This window comes from Oryza glaberrima, chromosome 4 (genome assembly GCF_000147395.1).
Source record: "Oryza glaberrima chromosome 4, OglaRS2, whole genome shotgun sequence".
In the NCBI taxonomy this organism is placed as follows: domain Eukaryota; kingdom Viridiplantae; phylum Streptophyta; class Magnoliopsida; order Poales; family Poaceae; genus Oryza; species Oryza glaberrima.
This window is the reverse complement of record NC_068329.1, coordinates 165541-189510: the sequence shown is the minus strand read 5'-3', so window position 1 is coordinate 189510 and position 23970 is coordinate 165541. Positions and strand designations below refer to the sequence as shown.

General features: G+C 41.5%; 2 protein-coding genes across 7 annotated transcripts; one reads left to right on the top strand and one right to left on the bottom strand.

Moving 5' to 3' along the window:
* The first annotated feature begins 2952 nt into the window (after positions 1 to 2952).
* On the top strand, positions 2953 to 4815 carry LOC127770153 (cytochrome P450 93G1). Its single transcript, XM_052295817.1, has 2 exons — positions 2953 to 3903; positions 4002 to 4815. Exons 1-2 carry the CDS (start codon positions 2983 to 2985, stop codon positions 4626 to 4628), a joined length of 1548 nt encoding a protein of 515 aa, XP_052151777.1. The 5' UTR covers positions 2953 to 2982; the 3' UTR covers positions 4629 to 4815.
* A 2296-nt stretch (positions 4816 to 7111) lies between these two features.
* LOC127770154 (protein MRG1-like) lies at positions 7112 to 15984 on the bottom strand. 6 transcript variants are annotated; one of them, XM_052295818.1, is made up of 12 exons: positions 15719 to 15984; positions 15453 to 15506; positions 15283 to 15296; positions 14020 to 14165; positions 12972 to 13010; positions 12808 to 12848; positions 12047 to 12151; positions 11287 to 11366; positions 10353 to 10388; positions 8507 to 8676; positions 7628 to 7712; positions 7112 to 7307 (listed from the first exon to the last, which is right to left on the bottom strand). In XM_052295818.1, exons 1-12 carry the CDS (start codon positions 15851 to 15853, stop codon positions 7223 to 7225), a joined length of 990 nt encoding a protein of 329 aa, XP_052151778.1. In that variant the 5' UTR covers positions 15854 to 15984; the 3' UTR covers positions 7112 to 7222. The 6 variants fall into 6 exon arrangements, with proteins under 6 accessions (XP_052151778.1, XP_052151780.1, XP_052151779.1 ...); XM_052295820.1 differs by having other exon boundaries at positions 10353 to 10385; XM_052295819.1 differs by having other exon boundaries at positions 12972 to 13007.
* Positions 15985 to 23970: the final 7986 nt, after the last annotated feature.

The window sequence follows — 23970 nt, the reverse complement described above, 5'->3', positions numbered from 1 at the left end:
AAAGAGATAATGCTGTGAACTGTGAAGGAAGGAAAGAGATAAGTTAGAGAGGAAAATTAAGAGAGAGGAGTTTGTGTGGATGGGAGAAGAGGATAAGTACTAGGGATTATATAGTGCGTTTTGATCTTTAGTCCCGGTTAGTAACACCAAATGGGACTAAAGTCCTAACTTTAGTCCCGGTTGGTATTACTAACCGGGACTAAAGATCACCGGGATCTTTAGTCCCGGTTGATAACCGGGACTAACGATCCGAACTTTAGTTCCGGTTGGAGTTACCAACCGGGACCAAAGATTCTGGAGGGCCCTGACAGCCCCTAACAGCATGTGAACCGGGACTTTAGTCCCGGGACTAAAGATCACATAGTCCCGTTCTGTTTATAAACCGGGACTAAAAATCATCTTTAATCTTGATTTTTATTACAATCGAGACTATTGTGATTTTTTACCGATCGGACAAAGATGGTTTCTACAGTGGTGTCCGCCGATCAAAGTATATATATGTAAAACTCTGTGATTTCCTTCCAACGAAGAAAACAGGGAAAATCATTTTTATAATAAAATTTCTCCCATTAGAGATGAACGGCTACGTGTCATTGCAGTAGAGATGACAACGAAAATGGTTTGAAACCTACTCCCTCCGTTAAAAAAATACCAACGAGATGTGATCCAATATAGACAGCCCTTTATCTAAATTCATAGTACGAGGAGGAGATTGTCCTTTTCTTTTGAGACGAAGAGAGTAGCTAATTCCTGTTCATTATTAATTATATGTTGGAACGGGAAGATATAATATGTAGGTGCAATATATTACTTCTGGAGATTATTAAATTAGGTGCAAATATGAGGTCCAAACGTTCAACACGGGGTCCATGTTTGTTTAATGGAATTAAGTATAGATGCAAGTACAACCGGTGAACTGGACACAAACTTAAGGCTGCATTCGGGAGGTGAGTTCCCAAAACGGAGCGATCCATGATTAATTAAATATTTACTATTTTTTAAAAATGGATTAACATGATTTTTAAAGCAACTTTCATATAATTTTTTTTAAAAAAAGTACCGTTTAGCAGATTGAAAAGCGTGTGCGTGGAACTCGAGAAAGAAGAGTTAGGGGAAAGAAAGTTGGGCTGTATTTAGTTCATGTGCCAAATTTTTTAAAGTATACGAACACACATTTAAAGTATTAAACGTAGATTAATAACAAAACAAATTATAGATTCCGCCTGTAAACTGCGAGATGAATTTATTAAGCCTAATTAATCCATCATTAGCAAATGTTTACTGTAGCATCACATTGTCAAATCATGGCGTAATTAGGCTCAAAAGATTCATCTCGCGATTTACATACAAACTGTACAATTGATTTTTTTGGTTCATATTTAATGCTCTATATGTGTCCAAATATCTGATGTGACGGAAAAATTGAAAGTTTGAAGAAAAAAATTTGAAACTAAACACGGCCTTGATCAATAGTTTTCGCTCAATGGTTTGACTGGGGCAGGCTATACATTTTCCTTCTTCTAGACCGTCCGTAAAAGTGGATGTGCGTGAAAATGGTATTTTACTATTTTTTTTATTGTAGAATTTAGAATCTACTGCGTAAGATCTCAATTTGATAATTAAACTATACAGATGGCAGGCTTACCAGTAAAAATATCACACATAGATAGATATGACTATTTTCATAAGCGGTGCTTTTTAAGTGCATGAATTGTGTAAATAGTGAGCCCTACGTACGACCGACGATGCTCGACCACCGCCCGAAGCAAAGTCAAAGATATATCCTCTTTGCATCCTCTTCATCTCCTTCCTTCGGAGCTCTCCCCTCTCAGAGTCCTCGCACCACCGCCGCCTCCTATTTCCCCTCTCAATCGCAGCCTCCATGAAACCAAGAGTGTCGCTGCCTCCATCACAATCGTGTATCCTATCTGCGCCACCCTCTCCCTCACCAGCCAGAGCTAGGATGCACCAATGATAGGTGGAGTGACTAGCGTGACCCAAGATCCGGTGCGAGGAGATTGTCGGCAACCACGCGAGAGTGGTAGAGAGGGCCGCCGCACACCTCTCCTCCTCGAGATGCGCCACATATGGATGGCGACCGGCTGGGGAGTAGTGAGGAGGCCGGATCGGGACAGCGGGGCGACAACAATGACTACAACAACGGTGGCTTCACTGATGAATTTTTGTGAATCTGAGTTTTGTGGAAATTATTTTGCTAGGGAGCTAGGATTTGTGGAGAACTTTTTTTTTGCAAAAATATTTTCCAATCTGGTGCCTTTTGATTTTCGCAGGAGGTCTACTAATTGAACCGTGTATGATAATCGATTTTCACATATATAATTGTGTGGGGCTACCTATGAAAGTCCCAAATTTTACAGAAATTTGGTTACAGACAGATGCTCCACCTAGTAATTTGGGCCGTCTGAAAAAACATTCTTGGTAGTATAGTGATTAATTTCATTCCAAAAGTCAGTAGCGACATCTATTTAAATATGGAGGGAATAATTATTATACTTAAATAAAAATAGAAGTTGTATAGGTGTACTATTATCTACGAAAGCTTTCGCTATAACAAATTTGAATGTGTCATTTTCATATGCCCAAAATTTAAATAATTATTTTCTTAAAATATAAGTATTTTTAGCTTGAATGTACTTGTCCATATTTCGAAATTAGAAGTTGTTGTATATTATAATGGTCAAAATGAATTAAGTTAACTGCACGAATTCTAAGGTAAAACTTATTTGTAACTAGAGAGAGCAGGTAAATATGCTTAAAAAATTTACGTGAAGATAAAACACGATCCATGCCTCTTCATTAGCTAATTCCCCTGTTTTAAAATATAGCAATAATTTTAGAATCGGATGAGACATTATGAGTACGGAGATCCAATGGTAGGTTATCATCCTGGGACGGAGGGAACGGAGGGAGTATATATATGTCTATAATAGTGCGTGCGGTGAAACAGATCAGTAAGGTAGGATGGCATCGTTGATGGAAGTGCAGGTGCCGCTGTTGGGAATGGGCACTACGATGGGCGCCCTGGCTCTGGCTCTCGTCGTCGTTGTGGTTGTGCACGTTGCCGTGAACGCCTTTGGGCGGCGGCGGCTTCCCCCGAGTCCGGCGAGCCTACCGGTGATCGGGCACCTTCACCTGCTCCGGCCGCCGGTGCACCGCACCTTCCACGAGCTGGCGGCGAGGCTGGGCCCCCTGATGCACGTCCGGCTGGGGTCGACGCACTGCGTTGTGGCGAGCTCGGCGGAGGTGGCGGCGGAGCTGATCCGCAGCCACGAGGCGAAGATATCGGAGCGGCCGCTGACGGCGGTGGCCCGGCAGTTCGCGTACGAGTCGGCGGGGTTCGCGTTCGCGCCCTACAGCCCGCACTGGCGCTTCATGAAGCGGCTGTGCATGTCGGAGCTGCTGGGCCCGCGCACGGTGGAGCAGCTGCGCCCCGTGCGCCGCGCCGGGCTGGTGTCGCTGCTGCGCCACGTGTTGTCGCAGCCGGAGGCGGAGGCGGTGGACCTGACCCGCGAGCTCATCCGCATGTCCAACACCTCCATCATCCGCATGGCCGCCAGCACGGTCCCCGGCAGCGTGACGGAGGAGGCGCAGGAGCTGGTGAAGGTGGTGGCGGAGCTGGTGGGCGCCTTCAACGCCGACGACTACATCGCCCTGTGCCGTGGCTGGGACCTGCAGGGCCTCGGGCGCCGTGCGGCCGACGTGCACAAGAGGTTCGACGCGCTGCTGGAGGAGATGATCAGGCACAAGGAGGAGGCTAGGATGCGGAAGAAGACAGACACAGACGTCGGCAGCAAGGACCTGCTTGACATCCTGCTGGACAAGGCGGAGGACGGCGCGGCGGAGGTGAAGCTCACCAGAGACAACATCAAGGCCTTCATCATCGTAAGCCAGCACGCACTTTTTTCTTTCTTTCTTTCTTAATTAGCTAGTGGAGTGGAGTACTAAGATGATGCATGGATATGATGCACTCGATCGATCAGGACGTTGTTACTGCCGGGTCCGACACTTCGGCCGCCATGGTGGAGTGGATGGTGGCGGAGCTGATGAACCACCCGGAGGCCCTGCGCAAGGTGCGGGAGGAGATCGAGGCGGTGGTGGGGCGGGACAGGATCGCCGGCGAGGGGGACCTGCCGAGACTGCCGTATCTGCAGGCGGCGTACAAGGAGACGCTGCGGCTGAGGCCGGCGGCGCCGATCGCGCACAGGCAGTCGACGGAGGAGATCCAGATCCGAGGGTTCAGGGTGCCGGCGCAGACGGCGGTGTTCATCAACGTGTGGGCCATCGGGCGAGACCCGGCGTACTGGGAGGAGCCGCTGGAGTTCAGGCCGGAGCGGTTCCTGGCCGGCGGCGGCGGCGAGGGCGTGGAGCCGCGCGGGCAGCACTTCCAGTTCATGCCGTTCGGGAGCGGCCGGCGCGGGTGCCCCGGGATGGGGCTGGCGCTGCAGTCGGTGCCGGCGGTGGTGGCGGCGCTGCTGCAGTGCTTCGATTGGCAGTGCATGGACAAGATCATCGACATGGAGGAGGCAGACGGCCTGGTTTGCGCTCGGAAGCATCGCCTCCTCCTCCACGCCCACCCGCGCCTCCACCCTTTCCCGCCGCTCCTCTAGCTACGCTACCCCTACCTACCTACCACTCCTTTCCTGTCCCTGTAACGTACTACGGAGTACTAGTACCGTAATACAGTACAACCATTATAAATTATTAATTACCACTTCACTATATTGTAATAATTAATGTGTATGTATTCCCTACCTAGACGTATTGCATGTCTCTCAAATCAAATATTCCAAGCAAGCTTGACTGTGTGATTCAGATGGGACAGATTCCAGAGCTACTCCCTCCGTCCCAAAATGTAGCTATTTCTAGCACAGTGTCTTGTCCTAAAATAAAGCTATTTCTTCACCTACTTCCTCCTCTCAACCAATCACAACCATTCTTCTTCACCTACTTTCTCTTTTCAACCAATCACACACTTCCTCCAATCATTCTCACCTACTTTCTTAATACCCGTGCTAACCTCAAAAATAGCTTTATTTTGGGACGGATGAAGTAGCAAATTAGTACAGTACAGTATATTGTTGACAGTCGTCACAGCACGGGCAGATTATATTAGTCAACGAACCATAGGATACGCTACCTTCCACAGTACTCCTAATTAAATGTACCACCTATTTAGACATTTGGCTCCTAAATTTTGACAAATTGGCTCCGCATCTCCACAATTTTATTGGCTGCTAAGGCTGCGTACGTTCAAGGAACGTTCATGTCTAGCACGGTAAACTGAGCGACTTATTAGCTTGAAAATTTTAAAATAGATGAATATGATTTTGTAAAACAACATTCCTATAAAACATTTTACAAAACACACCATTTAGCAATCCGGAAAACATACACATGAAAAATAAGAAAATAAAGGTTGGAAAAAGAAGAGCCAAACACAACCTTAGAGTGGATGGTTAGTTTGAAGACAGAGGGAGAGATTCAATGTGCACACTTTCTATTTTTTTTAGTGTGCACGTTTTTTTAACTGCTTTCTTTTTTAAAAAAAATATCTATAAGAAAGTTGCATCAAAGAATCATATCGATTCATACTTAATTAGTCATGCCTTTGTATATCTTCTCCTTCTCTTTTAACCTCATCTCAAGTAATACAACCATACAACCTTAGGATGCATTTTGACCATACTGACAGTTCCTAGGTCGATTGGGTCGATGAACACTATTTATGTGAGGTTTCTACAAGACGAAAATGAAAATATCTGATAATCCTTGTTCGAGAAACGCTACCATCAATTCTGTTTTTAGTGACTCTATATTAACAAATTGCCTCAATGTATGGGAAACAATTCTAAACTCTCGAGGAAACATTCCTCGTTGTTTGCATGTCACTAGCTTAAATGGTTATGATTTTTTATAAAAAAAAGTTTCAACAAGATAGATTAATATGTGATAGACCACTTTACAAATATGCAAAATCATATTTAACTTATACAAGTTGCAAAAAAAATAACAAATTTAACAGTGAATATATGTTAACTAGTTATAGTTTAATTTTTTTCTCAACTTATAGAAGTTGAATTTGAACTTACATGTTTGTAGAGTGATATATCACATATTAACCTATCTTCTTTATTTTTTATTTTGATGACATGTAAAAAAAAAATCCCCTCCAGAGTTTAAAATCCCATCCCATCAATGTATAGCATCTTCAAGTGTAGGTCCTACCATCCCAGCTCCCTTATCAATGTCAGTTTGGATCTCCCATACATGATCCCACTCCACCAACCCCTCTCCACTCAACCAACCCAAGTCCATGACATATTGCAGCCACTTCTAGTAGGCTACATCACCGTTGTTTGGTGCCATGTCAACTCACCTCACCATTTGCTTTGCTTTATTTTTCTTCCTTGATTTGTTTGGAGTTCAATTGTTGTCCTACAAATTTTAGCAATATTTCTTTTCCCACTTGACTCCTAGGTTATTTATTTGAGGAAAAAAAATCAAAAATTTAATGTGAGCGTTCATCTTGCAACCGAAGTTATTATAAACCGAACATTGAGCCCCCTAAACATTCTCGAAAGGTCCGAGCTACCCCAGAAAACTGTTTTGTTGAGTAGATTTGCCTACATGCTGCATCAAGCCATTGACCCAACGGTTTTCCTTTCTAACACACTGACTTAATTATATATTTTGACACGCTGAATGGGAATGGATCCTGATGAAATCCCATGGGGGCAAAAAAAATGCTAATCCAAGTGTATAATGATTTGGCATGACTACAAGACCGCGTCGGTTGAAAATAGTGTAGACGCTACAATCTTTGTTTGTCAAATACAAGGTTGCGGTTCTGTTTTTCAGTTATTTTGTTTTTCAAGCCAAAGACCACGGCTTACAGTGCGGTAACTGCACAGTAACCACGAGAAAATTTTGAATTCAACTTTTTAAATATGAAATTCACGTGGTTTGTGATAACTACCGTACGGAATGTGGCCTGTGGGGTGGCCGCGGGGGCGGACACATCCTCGAACTCACAGATGCAAATGCAATGAGAGTACCATATTTTAGGAAACCTTCTGCAGCACTACATGAATTAGCAAACAGTGTTATGATGTTCATTGACCATTGTGCAATCAAATAAAAATTTAAAATAACACAGCGAGACAGTTAAGTACAGTCAACATACAGATGCAACAGTTTGCTTCTATTTGGTCTTTATCCCATCAGTACCTTTAGAACCACCATCATACGCAGAAAGGAAGAACGAACTCTGGTTCTTCTGCAGAAACCTACCATGAATTCCAAATTGGTTTAGTAAGCATTTTGGCTTTAAGTATGCCTAACTATCAGGGATTGCTACAATCTGGTAAGCATATGTAACTAAAATTATGGTATTGACCAGAAAATTGATTGTGGGACAGATTTTCAAGCATGTTTCCAAAAGTCAGGCTAACTAGAGAGCTGCTAGTATATACAGAAGAAAAATAACGGCTGGAATTTCATGAAGAAATGAAGGTGCTAACTGACTTCACATATTTGTGTATATTGATGGGAAATGAATATGTTGCCATAGTGACGCCAACAATAAAATCAAGAAATATTTGCTTACTTGAGAATGTCCAGCAATTTCTGCTGTAGTTTGTTGAGTGCATCTTCTTCCATGTTAACAGACGCAAGTAGCTCCGGCAATTTCACTGCAAAGCAGCAAGAAGTGAACCCTTTCAAACATTGTACTTAGCCTTCCAAATTATTCTGAGTCTCAACATTCTACCGACAGTCCGACACAAAACATTCATCTCACACAAAACCTTGTATTTCATTCAGCTAATGGGGGTTCCAATTTATTCATACCTGTGAACAATTATTACCCAGGCTCTAGTTCAAATTATAATAGAATACATAAGGGTTACAATAGTCGATGTTACCCTCTTCAACTATAGCCCTAACCTAAAAAAAAGACCAGTTACAACCTAAAAAAAAAATAGCCCTAACCTAAAAATCCAACCCTCAACTATGAAATTGGACATTTTCAAGCTCAACTACCAAAACCAGTTACAGCTGACATGGCAACTATTTCTACATTGCTTGCAAATAAGGTGCCATGTCAGCAAAAAGTAGATAATTTGGATGCCAACTGTGCAAAAACCACCGTAAAAATCATATTGGACTGGTCTTAAGGGGCTCTTTTGATTACGCTGTTTTGTTTCATAGCTGAGAATTGATTTCTAGACAACATAATAGATGAGGAGGGTAAAATAAATTTTACTCAGTCATAACAATGTATTCAAAAGTGAAACTGATATAATTGGTTTCAACAAGAGAAGGTTTAGAAATGCAATGAAAGCTTGAAGAAGTAAATTTGCAAGTTACATTCAGGAAGAAAGTGTAATTTTGAACAGACAATAAACCTTGTTCCTAATTTTTTCCTTACTTTACTGAATAATTTATTCATTGGTGGATATCTCATATAATCGAGAACTGCACATACCAAAAAGGCGCAGTAGATGCTCGGCTCCATATATAATTGAGGGCGAAACATCACCTTTAACCTCTTCAGTGTACTGCTGTCGTTCTTTCTTATATAAAAGCATTGCAGGCAATGCTTTATCAAAGTAGCATCGCAATCCTTTCAAAATCTCAGCATAAGAGTCATTTATCCTTCAGTACAAACAATACAAAGTTTTAGTGGGTCTTTTCAAGAAAAATATTTTTTTTAAAAAAATAATCTTGACAGACACAGATGATGCAAATAGGTTTTGGATAAGAATAATATAACATCTAAACCTTTGTTGCATAAGGACAGAATTTCCATAATTATGGTTATTAATATGAATATTAAAATGATTTTATAAGTTTTGGGTCTCAGACATTTCGATGTAGTGAAATTTAATCAGAAAGAGTTAAAGGTCAGTTTATGGTTTTGTGGATATACAAAGAAAAAACAGCAAACCAGCAGTCTGACCATAGGAAACCAGAATTGGCAACCTCAATGGTTCTGTTTGCTTCATGGACTGCTCATGCAATTAGACAGGTAAAAACAGGCAAATCAGAAGGTTACATATGAAACCTATGAACCATGAAAATCTTGAACCATGCAGTCAATGTGCAACATGAAAGATTTGTCCAGGGCATGGACCAATAAATGCTGGAACTCTCCTTGTGAAGGCACACAGTACAACAGAAATAATCCCACCAGTGAGGCCAAGGCGCTGAACAAGAACAGATGCATTTCAATAGCTGGTTTGACTTTTGGTGTATGGTTTTCAGTCATGTTAAGAGAATAGCATGCACATAGTAAACATACTATTGGATTATGCTGCACATAATAATCAGTAACCAAGCACACAGAACACACAGGATGAATTACAAACCCTAAGCTAAGAGTGGAAATTCTGTGGTTATGCTGTTGCAAAACAAAGATAGAAACTGTCAGGTGCAGCAATTGATGTTTGCAATGTTCACATGTGACATGTGGTTACAGTAATCCACATCATTAGTTGATTTATTTAAGTTAAATTTATCCCTTAGTCACAACTTACAAAAGCATGCTATACTCAGCATTGTTCCACAAAGATATAATTGGCCATACGTTTTGTATAACTTTGGATGGGAAGTTGATTAATGGCATGTGGGTCATGGGGCCAATAAAGTGTGTACCACGCTGCCACTAATTTAGCTAATTGGCTTATAAATGTCAAATTTTGCGCAAGTTTTTGCATATTATGGGTATAACATGAAGATATGAATCAACAATACATGTCATTCCCATGTCCGATACATACAGGATACAGCCATATGCAGCATTCCAGTGTATCTGGACATGTCAGTCAAGTTTAGCATTTAAAATTAACAAAATCAGATACAGCAGACCCACCATCTGCATCTTATATAAAAATCCACGATTAGCCCAATATCATATTAAACCCAAATCCCTCTGTGGAGTATACTAGAAAACTTGAGAAAACTAATGAGCATTCTGGAGGAAATGCATAATCAGAAATTCAGAAAACCATTTTAAGGTATCCTAGGGTGAAACATATTAGTTGAAAATTGAAGGGAAATGCAGCAGATGTCACATGGAACATGCAACTTGGGTGTGTTCCTCGTTCCGGATCGAGGAACGGGAACTATGTGGAACTTCGTCCCGAAAATGGATGAAACTTCATCTCAAGAGTGGTCCCAGTACAAGGTATGATAGAGTAACGAGTAGAGCAGTATGATACAGAAATGCAGCACGATGGAGCAAATGATGGAAAGGCAATCCAAAATTTCCAAGCAAAATCTATAATTTGATTAACTTTCACTAAATTTGAACTCATCTGGATGGGACGAACGTTGTTGTTGCTCCCTCGCTGCTCGCCAACGTCCTGCTGTGCATGTACGAGCGTCAGCAACATCATGCAGTGGAGAATGGACAAGCATTGCCCTCGTCACGCTGTGGGACGACCATGGAGTGATAGAGGGATGTTCCAAACAACTTAGGGACGTGTTCCAACTAACGTTCCATGTTTTAGGAAGAGGTATACCCCTAACGTTCCATGTTTTTAGAAAATGGCATCCCGTGTTCCTCGTTCTAGTTCCTCAATCCATCGATCCGGGAACTTTTGTGACCACGGCACCAAGATCTGTCCAAAGGTGATAGTCCCTATCTTTGTTTTACATTATCTTTGTATATATGTGGGAACCTACCAAAATTCATGAATATTCATCTGAATAGCCATTTTTTTAATAAAATTCTATAACACACTACACAAAAGTAACTTTGCCTAGTTTGTCAGTGAGTAATCTTAAACTCAGCGATTCTCATGCACCAGCATCCTCCTGTTTTTTTTCTGTTTATTTGTTAAAATTAGAGTAACTTCCAATACTTTCTGAAAAATACATCAATTATAATTCAAAAGCATGTTAGACTATAATATCTTTCCACATTTTATTTTATCCCTTCTTCCAATTAAAAGACTTGTAACTTTTTTGCACCTCTGAAAGTTTACTCGAATACTCGTTACTCGTTCCTTTATTTTCCACTCATTCTCTCAATGACATGTTGGTCCAGGGTCCACATGTCAGCAAGACATTAGGGGTAAAGGGATAACATGGATTTTCAAGTAGCAAATAAGGAATTGCACCAATGACACTAACATTTGTTTAAAACATCATGGTGTATGCCTCGATACCTACAGTAGAATTCCATATCCCAACACTGTTTATAACTTGTTGTGTCAAAGATATGCCAATAAATAAGAATTTATGTTTATATAGAATGCTTACTTGTTATCCTTCTTTGTTCGGTGCTCCAAGTACTTCTTTAGAATATCATCGACAGTGGGGGATCGAGGTAGCTTCACAAGCTGCAGAACAAGGAAATTGGCTCAGGAAAGAAGCTGGTGAGAATGATAAACAGTTAACTTTGGCATACTGATAAAGTGATAACTGAGGACAAACTCATCGTATTTGTAGTTTTATAACAAGTACCTTTTCCTGTCAGGAATTAGTGCAACATAATGACTTGAAACATTCAAGTCTGTCTAGTTGTTAGTAATTCTTCTTGAAATAGTAACCTTTTTGGGGAACCTTAATTCTTACAATTTTCCATACTACACAATTCTTACATGAGAAATGAACATGACAACATGTTGGCATCAGTCAATCATGTTCAAAAAGGTGCAGAAAATCCAGCTCCACAGATACACAAAATATACAAAATATACAGGATATATCTAGGTAAGTTTGAGTGGCATATATCAAGGTTGTTTGTCTAACAGTAAGGTGGTATATGTCAAAATTTAGCTGCGGAATGTACAATGAACAATATATCCACTGGTCAAGATTGCTAGTTTTTTTTTCTGAAGGAAATAAAGATTGCTAGTTTTCATTCTCTTATTAGTTCCTATTTGATACAAATATGCTTCTCTTAAGTACCTGTTGTTTCCATGCCAATTCAGAGACAATATTCAATTATAATTGAACAATGAGGAGTGTGCTTTGGACATAAATAAATCAAAGACGGCTCAGAGAAAGAATTGAATACCTTACCCAGCTGCGTGACAAACTCCCAATCATCAACAAGTTGTTTTTTTAGTGTTGAAGGAAAATGTGACATGAAGAGACTCTCAGATGATTTTCTTTCTTTCTCCTGGATCAAACAGGGCAGAGTTGTCACTATGTTTACAAATATGCCACAAGAAAACTTGATAGATAAAATGTTCTACCATATGATTGCCAAATATAGCTGAAAGCTTCAAAATGTAAAATTTATCGGTCTGCAAATAGGTAGGTCACGAATTCTCTTCGCACAATGTAAAACATTAGTTTATAGTTCCAGTTTAAATTTAACATGTGTTCTAAATTTATCCATACTACACAATTCTTACAGTTAGATTATTTTTGCTGGTAACCAAACATCATTTAGTCCAGAAATTGGATTGTTGTGTAAAGAACTAAACGAAGCACTGAAGCAACATGATTTCCTATTCATCATTACAATTTAGAATGTTGAGAAAATAAAATTGTCATCATCATACAACAAAAGGTCCACATCGACCATAGAATGTTCCCATTTTCCACATGTATGCTGCAAAATGAGCATAATTGCCAAACCATGTAGTACTAGAAAATAAAAAGAAAACTAATAAAAAAGTATTATTAGTTCAAAGGAGCAGAAATATGCATAATATCAGTAGTTTAGAAACGATATCTCAAAAGGCAAATTGCAGTATTATAATTGATAGAAAATGAACTTCATGGAAATCAAATACTTCACAATAAAACATATTTGAAAGTGAGAGGCACCTCAGTCCCACCAGGCTGACTTTTGCGTTTCTTCCCCTTGACTGCAGTTTTAACATCGCAGAGATCAAATGTAATAAATATCATACAAATCAGAAGAACCATGAAGGCATGAACCACCAGAGACAATGATACAAGAACTTTGAAAAATGTATAAGTGAACTTACCAATAATCTTGGTGTCCTCTTTATCAGTTTTTGCATCTGCTGAATGCAATTACCATAGGCAAGTAAGATATATTTAATTAAAAAGTAAGACATTAAGTGGAAACCCATCCTTAGGTGGAAGCATGGGAAAAATTTTGGTATAACCACTATAACAGCATGGTTTATTCCATTCCCAATGTAGCAAATAGAGTGGTAGCACCCCTTTAAAAATTCAATGTGCCAGAAAGAAAAATATCTGTTGCAAATAGGAACTTCTATCTTTTCTTTCCCTTTGGTTTACCATTGGTCATCATTTCTTATTTCTAGAAGTACAAATAAAATTACAGTTCAAATTCAATAAACAGATAGTTTAACAATTGAAAAGAACATATACAATGTTCTAAGAGTTTTCATACTGAATTGGTGTCAAAGCCATGGCAATTTTCATGATTGGACTGAGAGATAGTTTCCACCATAAAACAGAAATATGATCATGAGTTCATAACCATACCAATATGAAAAAGTATGAACGGGAAATTTTAGAATGTCCTATATGCGTAGTACCAACACCCATAACAGTAATCTACCACGTACTGTACTCTAACTATCACAAAATTACTCCAAGATTGGTTCACAACTCCAAACTTTGGAAGAAATATCTCCCAGGGTGAAGTTTGAGCTTAATCTGTCAATGTAAATGATCACAGCATTCAGTTATAAGTTATAACCATCCCATATTCACAATCTCTTTGCCATTTGGCATTTCTACTCTTTTAACTACAGATTAAGCATTTCCAAGATGATTGATTCTATTAGCAAAATACAAAATTTATAATAGAAACATAACACTCACAGCTATAGAACACAGTAAAAACGACCATTTGGCAAAATAGTTCCTAGAAAGGAAGCTCCCAGTGGAATAGTCTAGACATGATCCAACAGCACAAACATTGATTTAACACACAGATAGCTTGTCATGGATAGAAGTAAAAACTATCGACCCAGTAAAAAAGCATGTGTAATCAATTCCAATGGAAACAATACGGAGAAGAGGGAGGAATAAGCTAACCATTAGAACCTTTTGGCTTATGCTGCGCTGACCGTCCAGATTTTACGCTTTTGTCAACTGCTTGGCTCTTTTCAAGCTCTTGTTGTTTGCGGATATTTTCGTCGGTCAATTTCAGTAAGCGATCATTTGTGACCCATTCATCCCAGCTGTACTCATTGAAAATAAACACAATAAGAAGACTGTTTACTTGGATTAGGAGAGCAGAAAGACAACTAAATAGCATCAGTGCAGTGATAGAAACAAGCCCCTCAACAGGATTCACGCTGTACTCATTGAAAATAAACATAATAAGAAGGCCATTTACTTGGATTAGGAGAGCAGAAAGACAACTAAATAGCATCAGCGCAATGATAGAAACGAGCCCCTAAACAGGATTCATGAAAATATTAAGAAAAAAAAATTGCAACGTAAGGGCAAAGATGTGAGACTACCCAAACATGGTGTTAGACAACAATATGGCCCTGCCAGAAAAATAATAAGACACTAGAACATGCATAAGGTAATCCATATCCAGCTCAAGGTCCAAAATCCAACTTAGACATTTTTAAACTGTCAAAGGCCTCAGTGAAATTTTTCATCCGGCACAAGTATTAAACAAATTTGTGTTGCCATCACTTCAATTCACACATGGAAAATGGATTGGTCATAATTAAAAATATGTCAAGTCATCTGGGCTCCAGGCACTCACTCAGGTCCTAAATCAAAGTCAACAAAACGGGCATAGGATCACTTCCCCAACTGAGACATAACAGATCAAGTTCTAGAGATGATTTCATCAACATAATCATTCAATCATCATATGTTTCACAAACGAATCTAATGGTTTCATTTACAAGTGAATCTATAAATAGCATTTGATATATTGGTGGTCAAAACTATAAAAGTTTGATTCGACGGTTTCAAAAACATCATATATTTCCATTACACAACAAAGAGACACAGATGTAGCCCAAAGTCTGTTCTGAATTCTATGGCTTTGACATGATGCTATGCTGTAGTTCTGTATTAATCAGATTGAGGCCAGTGCAGATTCATGAGAAGATTTGCATACTTTCACATATCTCATGGTACTACATGTAAAAATAATGTCAATTGCTTGATAGAATAAAACATCAAATGCATCATACAGGTACAGGTACAGATCTTCCTTGTATGGTTAGAAAAATATTCACATCAACATAAAGAACTGGAAAGCATTGGTAATAAGCTATCAGCTATAGGTAAGCATGGAAGACTTATCGATCATCCATGGTATGCACTTGCCTCTTACTCCAACCCTAGAAAAGAAAAGAGGAAGATTAAAGCAAGACAAAGAGGGGGGAGGAGGTGCCAAATATATTATACAGGTAACGTGGATATCGTAAGGGAACACCCAAAGTTAATGCATCATTTTTAAGCACTTGTCATGGTGTACAATGGCGACGGAGACTTACAAGATAATGGACGTGATACCGCCACTCGTCCTCCTTGTTTTCGGACTTTTGAACCTTGAGAAATCCAGAAGACAAAATCTATTAGGGAATGCAATTAACAAGCGAAAGAAGGGTAGGAAATTCAAGTATGGGAGCGGAGCAGCTATGGAGGGGGCCATTTGCAGAGAAGCAAAATTAAATGAACGAAATCCGGTGGGGAGGGGAGGGGAGGGGAGGGGACTAGAACCCTAGGTTGGATTGGAGTGGAATGGGAGATAGGGGCGGACCTTGGCCTCGTAGAGGAGGGGGCCGTGGTAGGCGAGCACTCTCTCGCCCTCCTTGAAGGACGGCGATGTCTCGTCGTGCTTATCCTTGCCACCACCGCTGCTGGTGTTGGTGTTGGTGTTGGAGCTCCCCCCCATGCCAAATCACCCAATCTTCTTTCTTGTAGCCGGCGGCGGCGGACGGCGGACGGCGGCCGGCGGTGGGCAAAGAGGCGTGCTAATGGCGGCGCGGCGGGGCGGAGAGAGAGACTATGCCGGGGCGGTTTTGAACGTTGGAAGCCAAGCAGTAGGGGCTCTTTGTGGATCGGAACTGCCGATTTCTGCTTTTACTAAAAAGAAAGTCGCAACGGGAAGAAAAGATATTTACATCGAAATATTTGGATATGGTTGGATTTAATCTTTAGTAAATTAATCATCATTAATAACACTCTTTCAAAATTTGTTGGAATTTCTAGAGTTTAATTGTCAATTTTGATAATATAAACATCCTATCATTTCAGTATTTATTTAAATAAAAATCATCATTCCTCTTTAGGCCATTTTCAGCCCATTTTCTTCCTTAGCCCGCAACCGAGTCGGCCTACTTTCCTCTCTTCTCCTCCCCTTCGCCTCAGCCCGCAAGCAAGCGTCCAGCCCAGCAAGCAAACTAAAGTCTAATTAGCCTCTCCAAGTATTACTCTCACTATCATGTGGGCCCCAACTGAAAGTATAACATAAGCGTAGTGTTGGACCCGACAGACAGCACGTGGCCCAGCAGTGATACGACCCGACGATGGAGACCAGCTCGATATGGGATCAATGTGAGCATATGAGTCGTTCGTTTTGATAGACGACTCAGATTGGTTCCAAATCAATCAAAACCACATGTGCCAAAAAAAACCCTGACCCTACTTCATTTTTTCCCTCCTTTCCCCACCGTCGGCCGCCTCTCCCCCTCTGTCGCTCCCTCTCCATCGCTTCCCCTTCCCCACCGGCAGCGCCGCTTCCTCTCTCCCTCTCCTCCCGTGTCGCAGGCACGGCACGGCGACGGTGAGAGTACGGCGCGATGTAGCAATGGTGGGTCCGGCATGGAGACGGCGAAGACGGCGGCGACGGTCGTCCCACCTCCTCTCCCTCTCCCCGTAGGCCTCGACGCCGAGGGGGAGTGTACGGCGGCCATAGGCGACGGCAGCAGTGATGCCGCTTCCTGGCTAAGGGCCGGATGCACCCCGACGGCTCACATCGGTGGCTTAATGCTCCATGAATCCGGTATGTGATCCAAATTAAAATTATTTGCCACTTATATAGACTGATCACCCTATATAAATATATCAAGTCTATATTAGTATCGGCTAGGTTGGATTGAAATTTATCCGGAGGGGAGGGGAGGGGACTAGAACCCTAGGTTGGATTGGAGTGGAATGGGAGATAGGGGCGGACCTTGGCCTCGTAGAGGAGGGGGCCGTGGTAGGCGAGCACTCTCTCGCCCTCCTTGAAGGACGGCGATGTCTCGTCGTCCTTGTCCTTGCCACCGCCGCTGCTGGTGTTGGCGTTGGTGTTGGAGCTCCCCCATGCCAAATCACCCAAACTTCTTTCTTGTAGCTGGCGGCGGCGGACAGTGGACGGCGGCCGGCGGTGGGCAAAGAGGCATGCTAATGGCGGCACGGCGGGGCGGAGAGAGAGACTATGCCGGGGCGGTTTTGAACGTTGGAAGCAGTAGGGGCTCTTTGTGGATCGGAACTGCCAATTTCTGCTTTACTAAAAATAAGTCGCAACGGGAAGAAAAGATATTTACATCGAAATATTCGGATATGGTTGGATTTAATTTTTATTAAATTAATTAATCATGATTAATAACACTCTTTCAAAATTTGTTGGAATTTCTAGAGTTTCATTGTCAATTTTGATAATATAAACATCATTTCAGCATTTATTTAAATAAAAAGGAATAAGTTCACTTTGGGTCCCTCTATTTGTCGCCCAGTCCGATTTTCGTCCCTTGACCGCAAAAACGGGTATGACCCATCCCCCAATTTACAAAAACCGGGCAAACGTGGTCCCTCGGTGGTTTTGGCTGATGTGGCGCATAGTGACTTGTTTGACTAGGTCTCTGTCCCACGTGACATTGACGTGGCGCTTACGTGGCAATTATATGTAACATCCTCAAATTTTAAACTAAAATTTGACTGCATCATGCTGGCTTTTGATTAAATTAGTGTGCTTTAGAAATCTATTTGACTCTTTAATTGGTTCAAGTATTACTTTCTTAGAGGCCTACTAATTTACCCTAATTATTCCCTTTATTCCAAACCCTAGTGAATTTGAGCAAATTCTCTCAAATTTCAAACCATAGATTATTTCCTTAGTTTATCATAATATTAGTGAGGATTTGCTATACTTCAAACCCTAGTGAAACTCTTTCAAATTCATAGATTAAATTCATTCTTTTCTAGGGAAATATTCAAAAATTGTTGAAAACACTGTTCATTGCACTCAAGGTGCTCGACAAAATGCCCAGCCCAGCTAGAGCAGCCCAAGCACCACCCAATCTTGTGCAAAGTCTAGAATTGATCCTAGGGGACCACATCCCACTCAAAAAACCGTGGTTTAGTTGGCCTTCTCCTCCCCCTTGCGAGCGCCGTCCTAGCGTTCGACTTTGCCGCGCGCCGAGCCGCCGCGCGTCGGTCTCCAGATCGATCGCGCGTGCCCGACCGCCTTGGTGTGCCGCTAGCCGTTCGACGCCCTTAGACCACCATCGCCGCACCAATCACGACGACGACGAAGACATGATGACCACCGCCGCAAGAAATCACCACTCGACGCCGTGCGCGCCCGTCCAAAGCCGCCGCCGAGCACGATTTCGCTTCTACCCCGGGTGAATCGCGCCAATTCTTGCCGCACGGTTGGATTAAAGTTAGACGGTGGTTTCCCCTCTCACAATTCAAACCATTCACCCCCCAAGTCGGCTGTTTTCACCCTCGCCGCCGCCGCGCGTCGCGTCCGGATTGGCGCCAACACGTCGCCAGCCGAATTCGCACGCGGTCAAGCCAATCCTTCGCCGGTAAGTATTCAAACGTGGCCTCCCGCCACTCAAATTGATCTTGCCCGCCCTCTCACAGCCTCTGCCGCCCTAGCCATATCCAAAGCTCGAGCTCATCCATGGCAATGACGGTGCCCGAGCTCATCCATTCCTCCCAGCCCTATAAATAGGACCCCAATCCCTTCCCTGTCCATCATCGATCATCAACAACCATAACCCCACAACCCCGAAGCTCTGCTTCACCAATCCATCCCATCAACCACCATCACCTGTCGGTCGAACACCTTGTGCGCGATCGACTCCACACCTCTCCCTCCATCCTCCGCCCTAAATATCCCTTAGAACACCTTATATCAACCATGTTCTAGCATAGTAGACCCTAACCAAAGTCCTGCGTCAAGTTCTACCTCGCCGCGCCAAGCCGAGCACCGCCGCCCCCGCGCTGCTCTGTTCTTCGCCGCCGCGAAGTTTTTCCGGCTGCAATCCTTCATCTCGACATAACTCGGTGAGTTCTTTCATTTCAACCATCTACATACTACCTAGATTCCATTTTAGCAATCCCTTTGCACTATCATGCCACCCTCTGAGCTGCCGACAAGAGCACGACCGCCGCCTATGGAGGCGCTCGTCGGCAACTATTCTCCGCACCTTGCCAAAGGTCGGCAAGCTGCCAGAATCCCTCTAGACACCTCGTAGATGCTCTAGAACCCCTCCCCTAGCCATGTCTAACTCATATAACTTCGATCACCAACACGACCTAACCGTGCCACCTCCGCCCTAGCCGCCAACCCATCCACATATCAAATTAATCCCTCCGCCGCCGCTCGCCGTCGCCGGAGATCCCTAGCTCCCTCCCCTCCTCGGCCGCAACCACTTTCTCCCTCTAGCGCCGCTGGCCCGATTTGGGGAACGGCCGAAGGTAGAAGAAGGGAAGAGAGAGAGAGACTGACAGGTGGGACCCACACACAGTAACATTTCACTTTTATTTGATTTTCAAACTTTAAAAGCCCATATCTTTTAAAATATAGATCCAATTCCAGTGAAACTTGGACCAATATTCTTCTAAAAACATTCTCTATCTTTTGAGCTTCTTTTTGCTATTTTTGCATTTTATTTTATTTTCTCTATTTTTCATATTTTTGGATTTTATTTGAATTCCTTTTAAATTTGAATTTTATATATGTCTAACCCTAGGTCTTGAGGATTCTTCTGACTCAATAGATAATATCAATCAATGTCAGGACATCGAGCAAGGCAAGTTACCATATACCTGTTGATCATTTAAGCCTATATTTTACAAATTATTTATTTATAGCCTTCTATTCAGTACTCTATTTTATATGCACAATTCAACCATAGAAACCCAGATAATTTAGTATTGCTTACTTTGCTTACAATCTGGTTAAAATACCTTATACTTAGATTGGGACAGTACATAAGATTTGGTTGATTTCTGGGTGGCTAGTACTGTCTCGATCGATATAAGTTTTACCAGGTACTTATGTTGAACGAACGGGTACGACCGCAGTTTCTAGAATGGGGACAGACCTAGTTATTATGTTAATTAGCAATATGGCACTTCTGTATAGTGGTTCTTATTTTTAAGTCCTCGCGCAGGAGGCAACTATAGCCGCGAAGGGCAACTTTAACCATTACCATGTACAAGTAAATGGTTTGTGATACTCGAGTATAAACTATATGGTATATTTCTAAACCCTGATCGAGATGACGTGGTGTCATACGATCAGTTCCCCTTAAATATCTCGGGAACGCCAGAACTCCTCTTGCTGCTGTTAACAATACGTTCAGAGCATATGAGGATATAAGTTCATGGAACAGGTGCCATAATTGTTAATGACTTAATACTGGGCCATGACTAAAGTTGATGATTATCAGCAAGTCGTGGACTGCGGGTAAAGCGTACATCTGCTGCAGTAGAATATCTTTGAAACTATTCGAATAGCCGTACTCATGGAGTTGAGTACCGGGACTCATATGGTACCCTGGTTAGAAATCTAAAGTTTATAAGTTTTACAAATTCTTGCTATAACTCTTCCAGATTGTTTATTACTACTTTTTTTTTGCAAAGAACCCTACTATATGTCAATGCATAACATATTTCCATGATAACTTGTTGAGTATTGTAAATACTCACCCTTGCTCTTATAACCCCTTCTTCAGATCTGGGTCAAGAGGAGTACCCTTGTGACTATTACTACGATGACTCCGATAACTTAGAGAATCCCTAAAGGTTATACCTCACTAGTCAGAATGTATAGAAACTTCCGCTGTGTATTAAATAGTTAGGTAAATACAATTTTTTTGTTTTTTTTGTTACGGCTAAAATATAATGAATTTGACGTTAAGATTTTAACCCTAGGTGTAATACAATTTAAAGTATGTGTATGATTTTTTCTAGATTTTTTGGTGACATTTTTTAGTTGGTGTGCACGTGTGTACACGTGAGGGACTGTGTGCATAGGATATGTTGCCATTGTAAAGGGAGCGTATCCTATGCACACAGGCCCTCACGTGTACACACCGTGTACACCAACTAAAAATTATCACAAAAAATTCTAGGAAAATTCATACATATACTTTCAATAGTATTACATCTACGTGCAAAGTCGCATCTTCAAATTCATTCTACATAGAGAATAACAAAAAAGATAAAATTCTGACAAAATTGCAACCTTAAAACTGTCAGATTTTTTGTTTTTTTTGTTACGGCTAAAATATAATGAATTTGACGTTAAGATTTTAACCCTAGGTGTAATACAATTTAAAGTATGTGTATGATTTTTTCTAGATTTTTTGGTGACATTTTTTAGTTGGTGTGCACGTGTGTACACGTGAGGGACTGTGTGCATAGGATATGTTGCCATTGTAAAGGGAGCGTATCCTATGCACACAGGCCCTCACGTGTACACACCGTGTACACCAACTAAAAATTATCACAAAAAATTCTAGGAAAATTCATACATATACTTTCAATAGTATTACATCTACGTGCAAAGTCGCATCTTCAAATTCATTCTACATAGAGAATAACAAAAAAGATAAAATTCTGACAAAATTGCAACCTTAAAACTGTCAGATTTTTTGTTTTTTTGTTACGGCTAAAATATAATGAATTTGACGTTAAGATTTTAACCCTAGGTGTAATACAATTTAAAGTATGTGTATGATTTTTTCTAGATTTTTTGGTGACATTTTTTAGTTGGTGTGCACGTGTGTACACGTGAGGGACTGTGTGCATAGGATATGTTGCCTATTGTAAAACCCTTAGTATTGTAAAACTTTTACGTATGCAATGAAGAACCAATTATATTATATGTATCAATATCTACTGATCCAGGGATTGATACATTAATTCTAGTCGAATCCAAGTTGTTAGTTTTGGGACCCGATATTATATCTCGGAAAAATAATAAAAAGCATGGCCCCACATGCAAAAAAATAAATTTAAAATGGTGGGGCCCATGTCCCACATGTCAGTCTCACTCCTCTCTTCTTCCCTCTCCCTTCTCTCCCTTCTTCCCTTTCCCCTCTCTCCTTCCCTAGCAGAGGACGGCGCGGGTGGGTGGCGGGCACACACCAATGATGAACCTTGCAGGCTGCAGCTTTACTAGTTATGCACTCATGCACTTATGCTAAATATTGGTGCATTGAAGTATTGAAGTATTGAACTTGAAGTATGGATTATTAACTGGACTGAACCTATGTTTAATTATAGTCTTTTGTTGAACTATTTCGAAGTTAATTGCAAGTTTGGATTGTGTGCATGTGGCTGCCTGTGTCTTGTAACTTGTGAGTGTGGACTATGGACTATGAATATGTGATAATGTAATGCAATATGTGATGAACTGATGATGTATGTGAGTATGTCAGTAACTCAGTATGTGTCATTGTGACTGTGGATGTTTATGTACTTGTGAAATGTGTTTAATCCTAGACTTTTGGTAGATTACTTATATGTAGGGATGAAAACAGATCGAATACGGTCGGAAACTAGCTTTACCATATTCGTTTTCATTTTTTTTCTCGGAATCGAAATCGGAATCGGAAACCCCGATACGAAAACAGAATCGAATATTATCAAATACAGATACGGAGCGAATACGAACCGAAACGAATACGGTAACGAATATTAATCAGAACATAAAAGCCCCTCAAACTGACCTTCACAAATCAACGAAGAAATACAACTTGTTGTTTTTTCTAATAGAGCACGTTACGTTCCAAAGGTCAACGATTAATAATACCATTCCAAAGGTCAACGATTAATAATACCATAAGTCCATGACGAGAAACATCCACAAATTTGCACATACTGACAAGGTCACACTGTTACACACATTACCGATTACAAACTTGCACATGCTAACACTCACACGCATTAACACATAATAGCCACTTGTTATGTACACATAACAGTCACCTGCATCAGGCACTTGTGGATTGGCATTAGCTCCTTGCGTCGGCTCTTGTGGACCATATGGTGTTGGCAAAGCTGCTACACTCGCACTGCACAAGCTGAAGCTGCTGCTACTTGCATGAGAGGAATCCATCACAGATCTACCACACATGCAAAAAAAAAGAAAGAAAAAAGAAAAGAAAGAAAAGAATGAGGAGCAGCACAACTCAATGTCTCAATAGGGCCAGTCGGTCGGGTAAAGTGGAGCCGACGACGACCCTGCTTACGGCGAGACGATGATGTGGCAGAGGCGGTGATAGGGCGACGCGACGACGCCGACAAAGAGGCGGCGGCTGCTGGCCGACGCGACGACACCAACGAAGAGGCGGCAGCTGTGGTGATGGGACGACTGTCACGCCCAGAAATTCCCGAATAGAATTCCAAGCAGAATGTGCATTAAGACCCCCGTCCAGGACCGGCCGGGGTACACAAACGACAATGTTGATATACAGATCCACGTCTTACAAACATTATAAAAGTCTTACATAAATGCAGCGGAAAAAGAAAGATAACGAGAGCTAATCCTTGACTTGAACCGCAGCGGGAACACCACTCCACAGGCATCCTCGACGGCACGGATGAAGCCTACTCCTCGGAGAACCCGCCATCGGACCCATACTCATACTCTGGGGTTGGGGGAAAATAAAGTAAGACTGAGTACTATCCACTGTACTCAGCAAGTCATACCGGAATAGGAGTATGATGCAAGGATTCAACAAAGGATAGCTATACAGGTTCATTTGCATAATACTGGCATTT

Coding starts and splice junctions, on each gene's coding strand:
- LOC127770153 (XM_052295817.1), top strand. CDS start 2,983: ATGGCATCGTTGATGGAAGTGCAGGTGCCGCTGTTGGGAATGGGCACT. Junction 3,904..4,001: donor ACATCAAGGCCTTCATCATC/GTAAGCCAGCAC, acceptor TCGATCGATCAG/GACGTTGTTACTGCCGGGTC.
- LOC127770154 (XM_052295818.1), bottom strand. CDS start 15,853: ATGGGGGGGAGCTCCAACACCAACACCAACACCAGCAGCGGTGGTGGC. Junction 15,507..15,718: donor CCCTCCTCTACGAGGCCAAG/GTCCGCCCCTAT, acceptor GGATTTCTCAAG/GTTCAAAAGTCCGAAAACAA. Junction 8,677..10,352: donor AGCGAGGGAGCAACAACAAC/GTTCGTCCCATC, acceptor TTTGTACTGAAG/GATAAATGACTCTTATGCTG.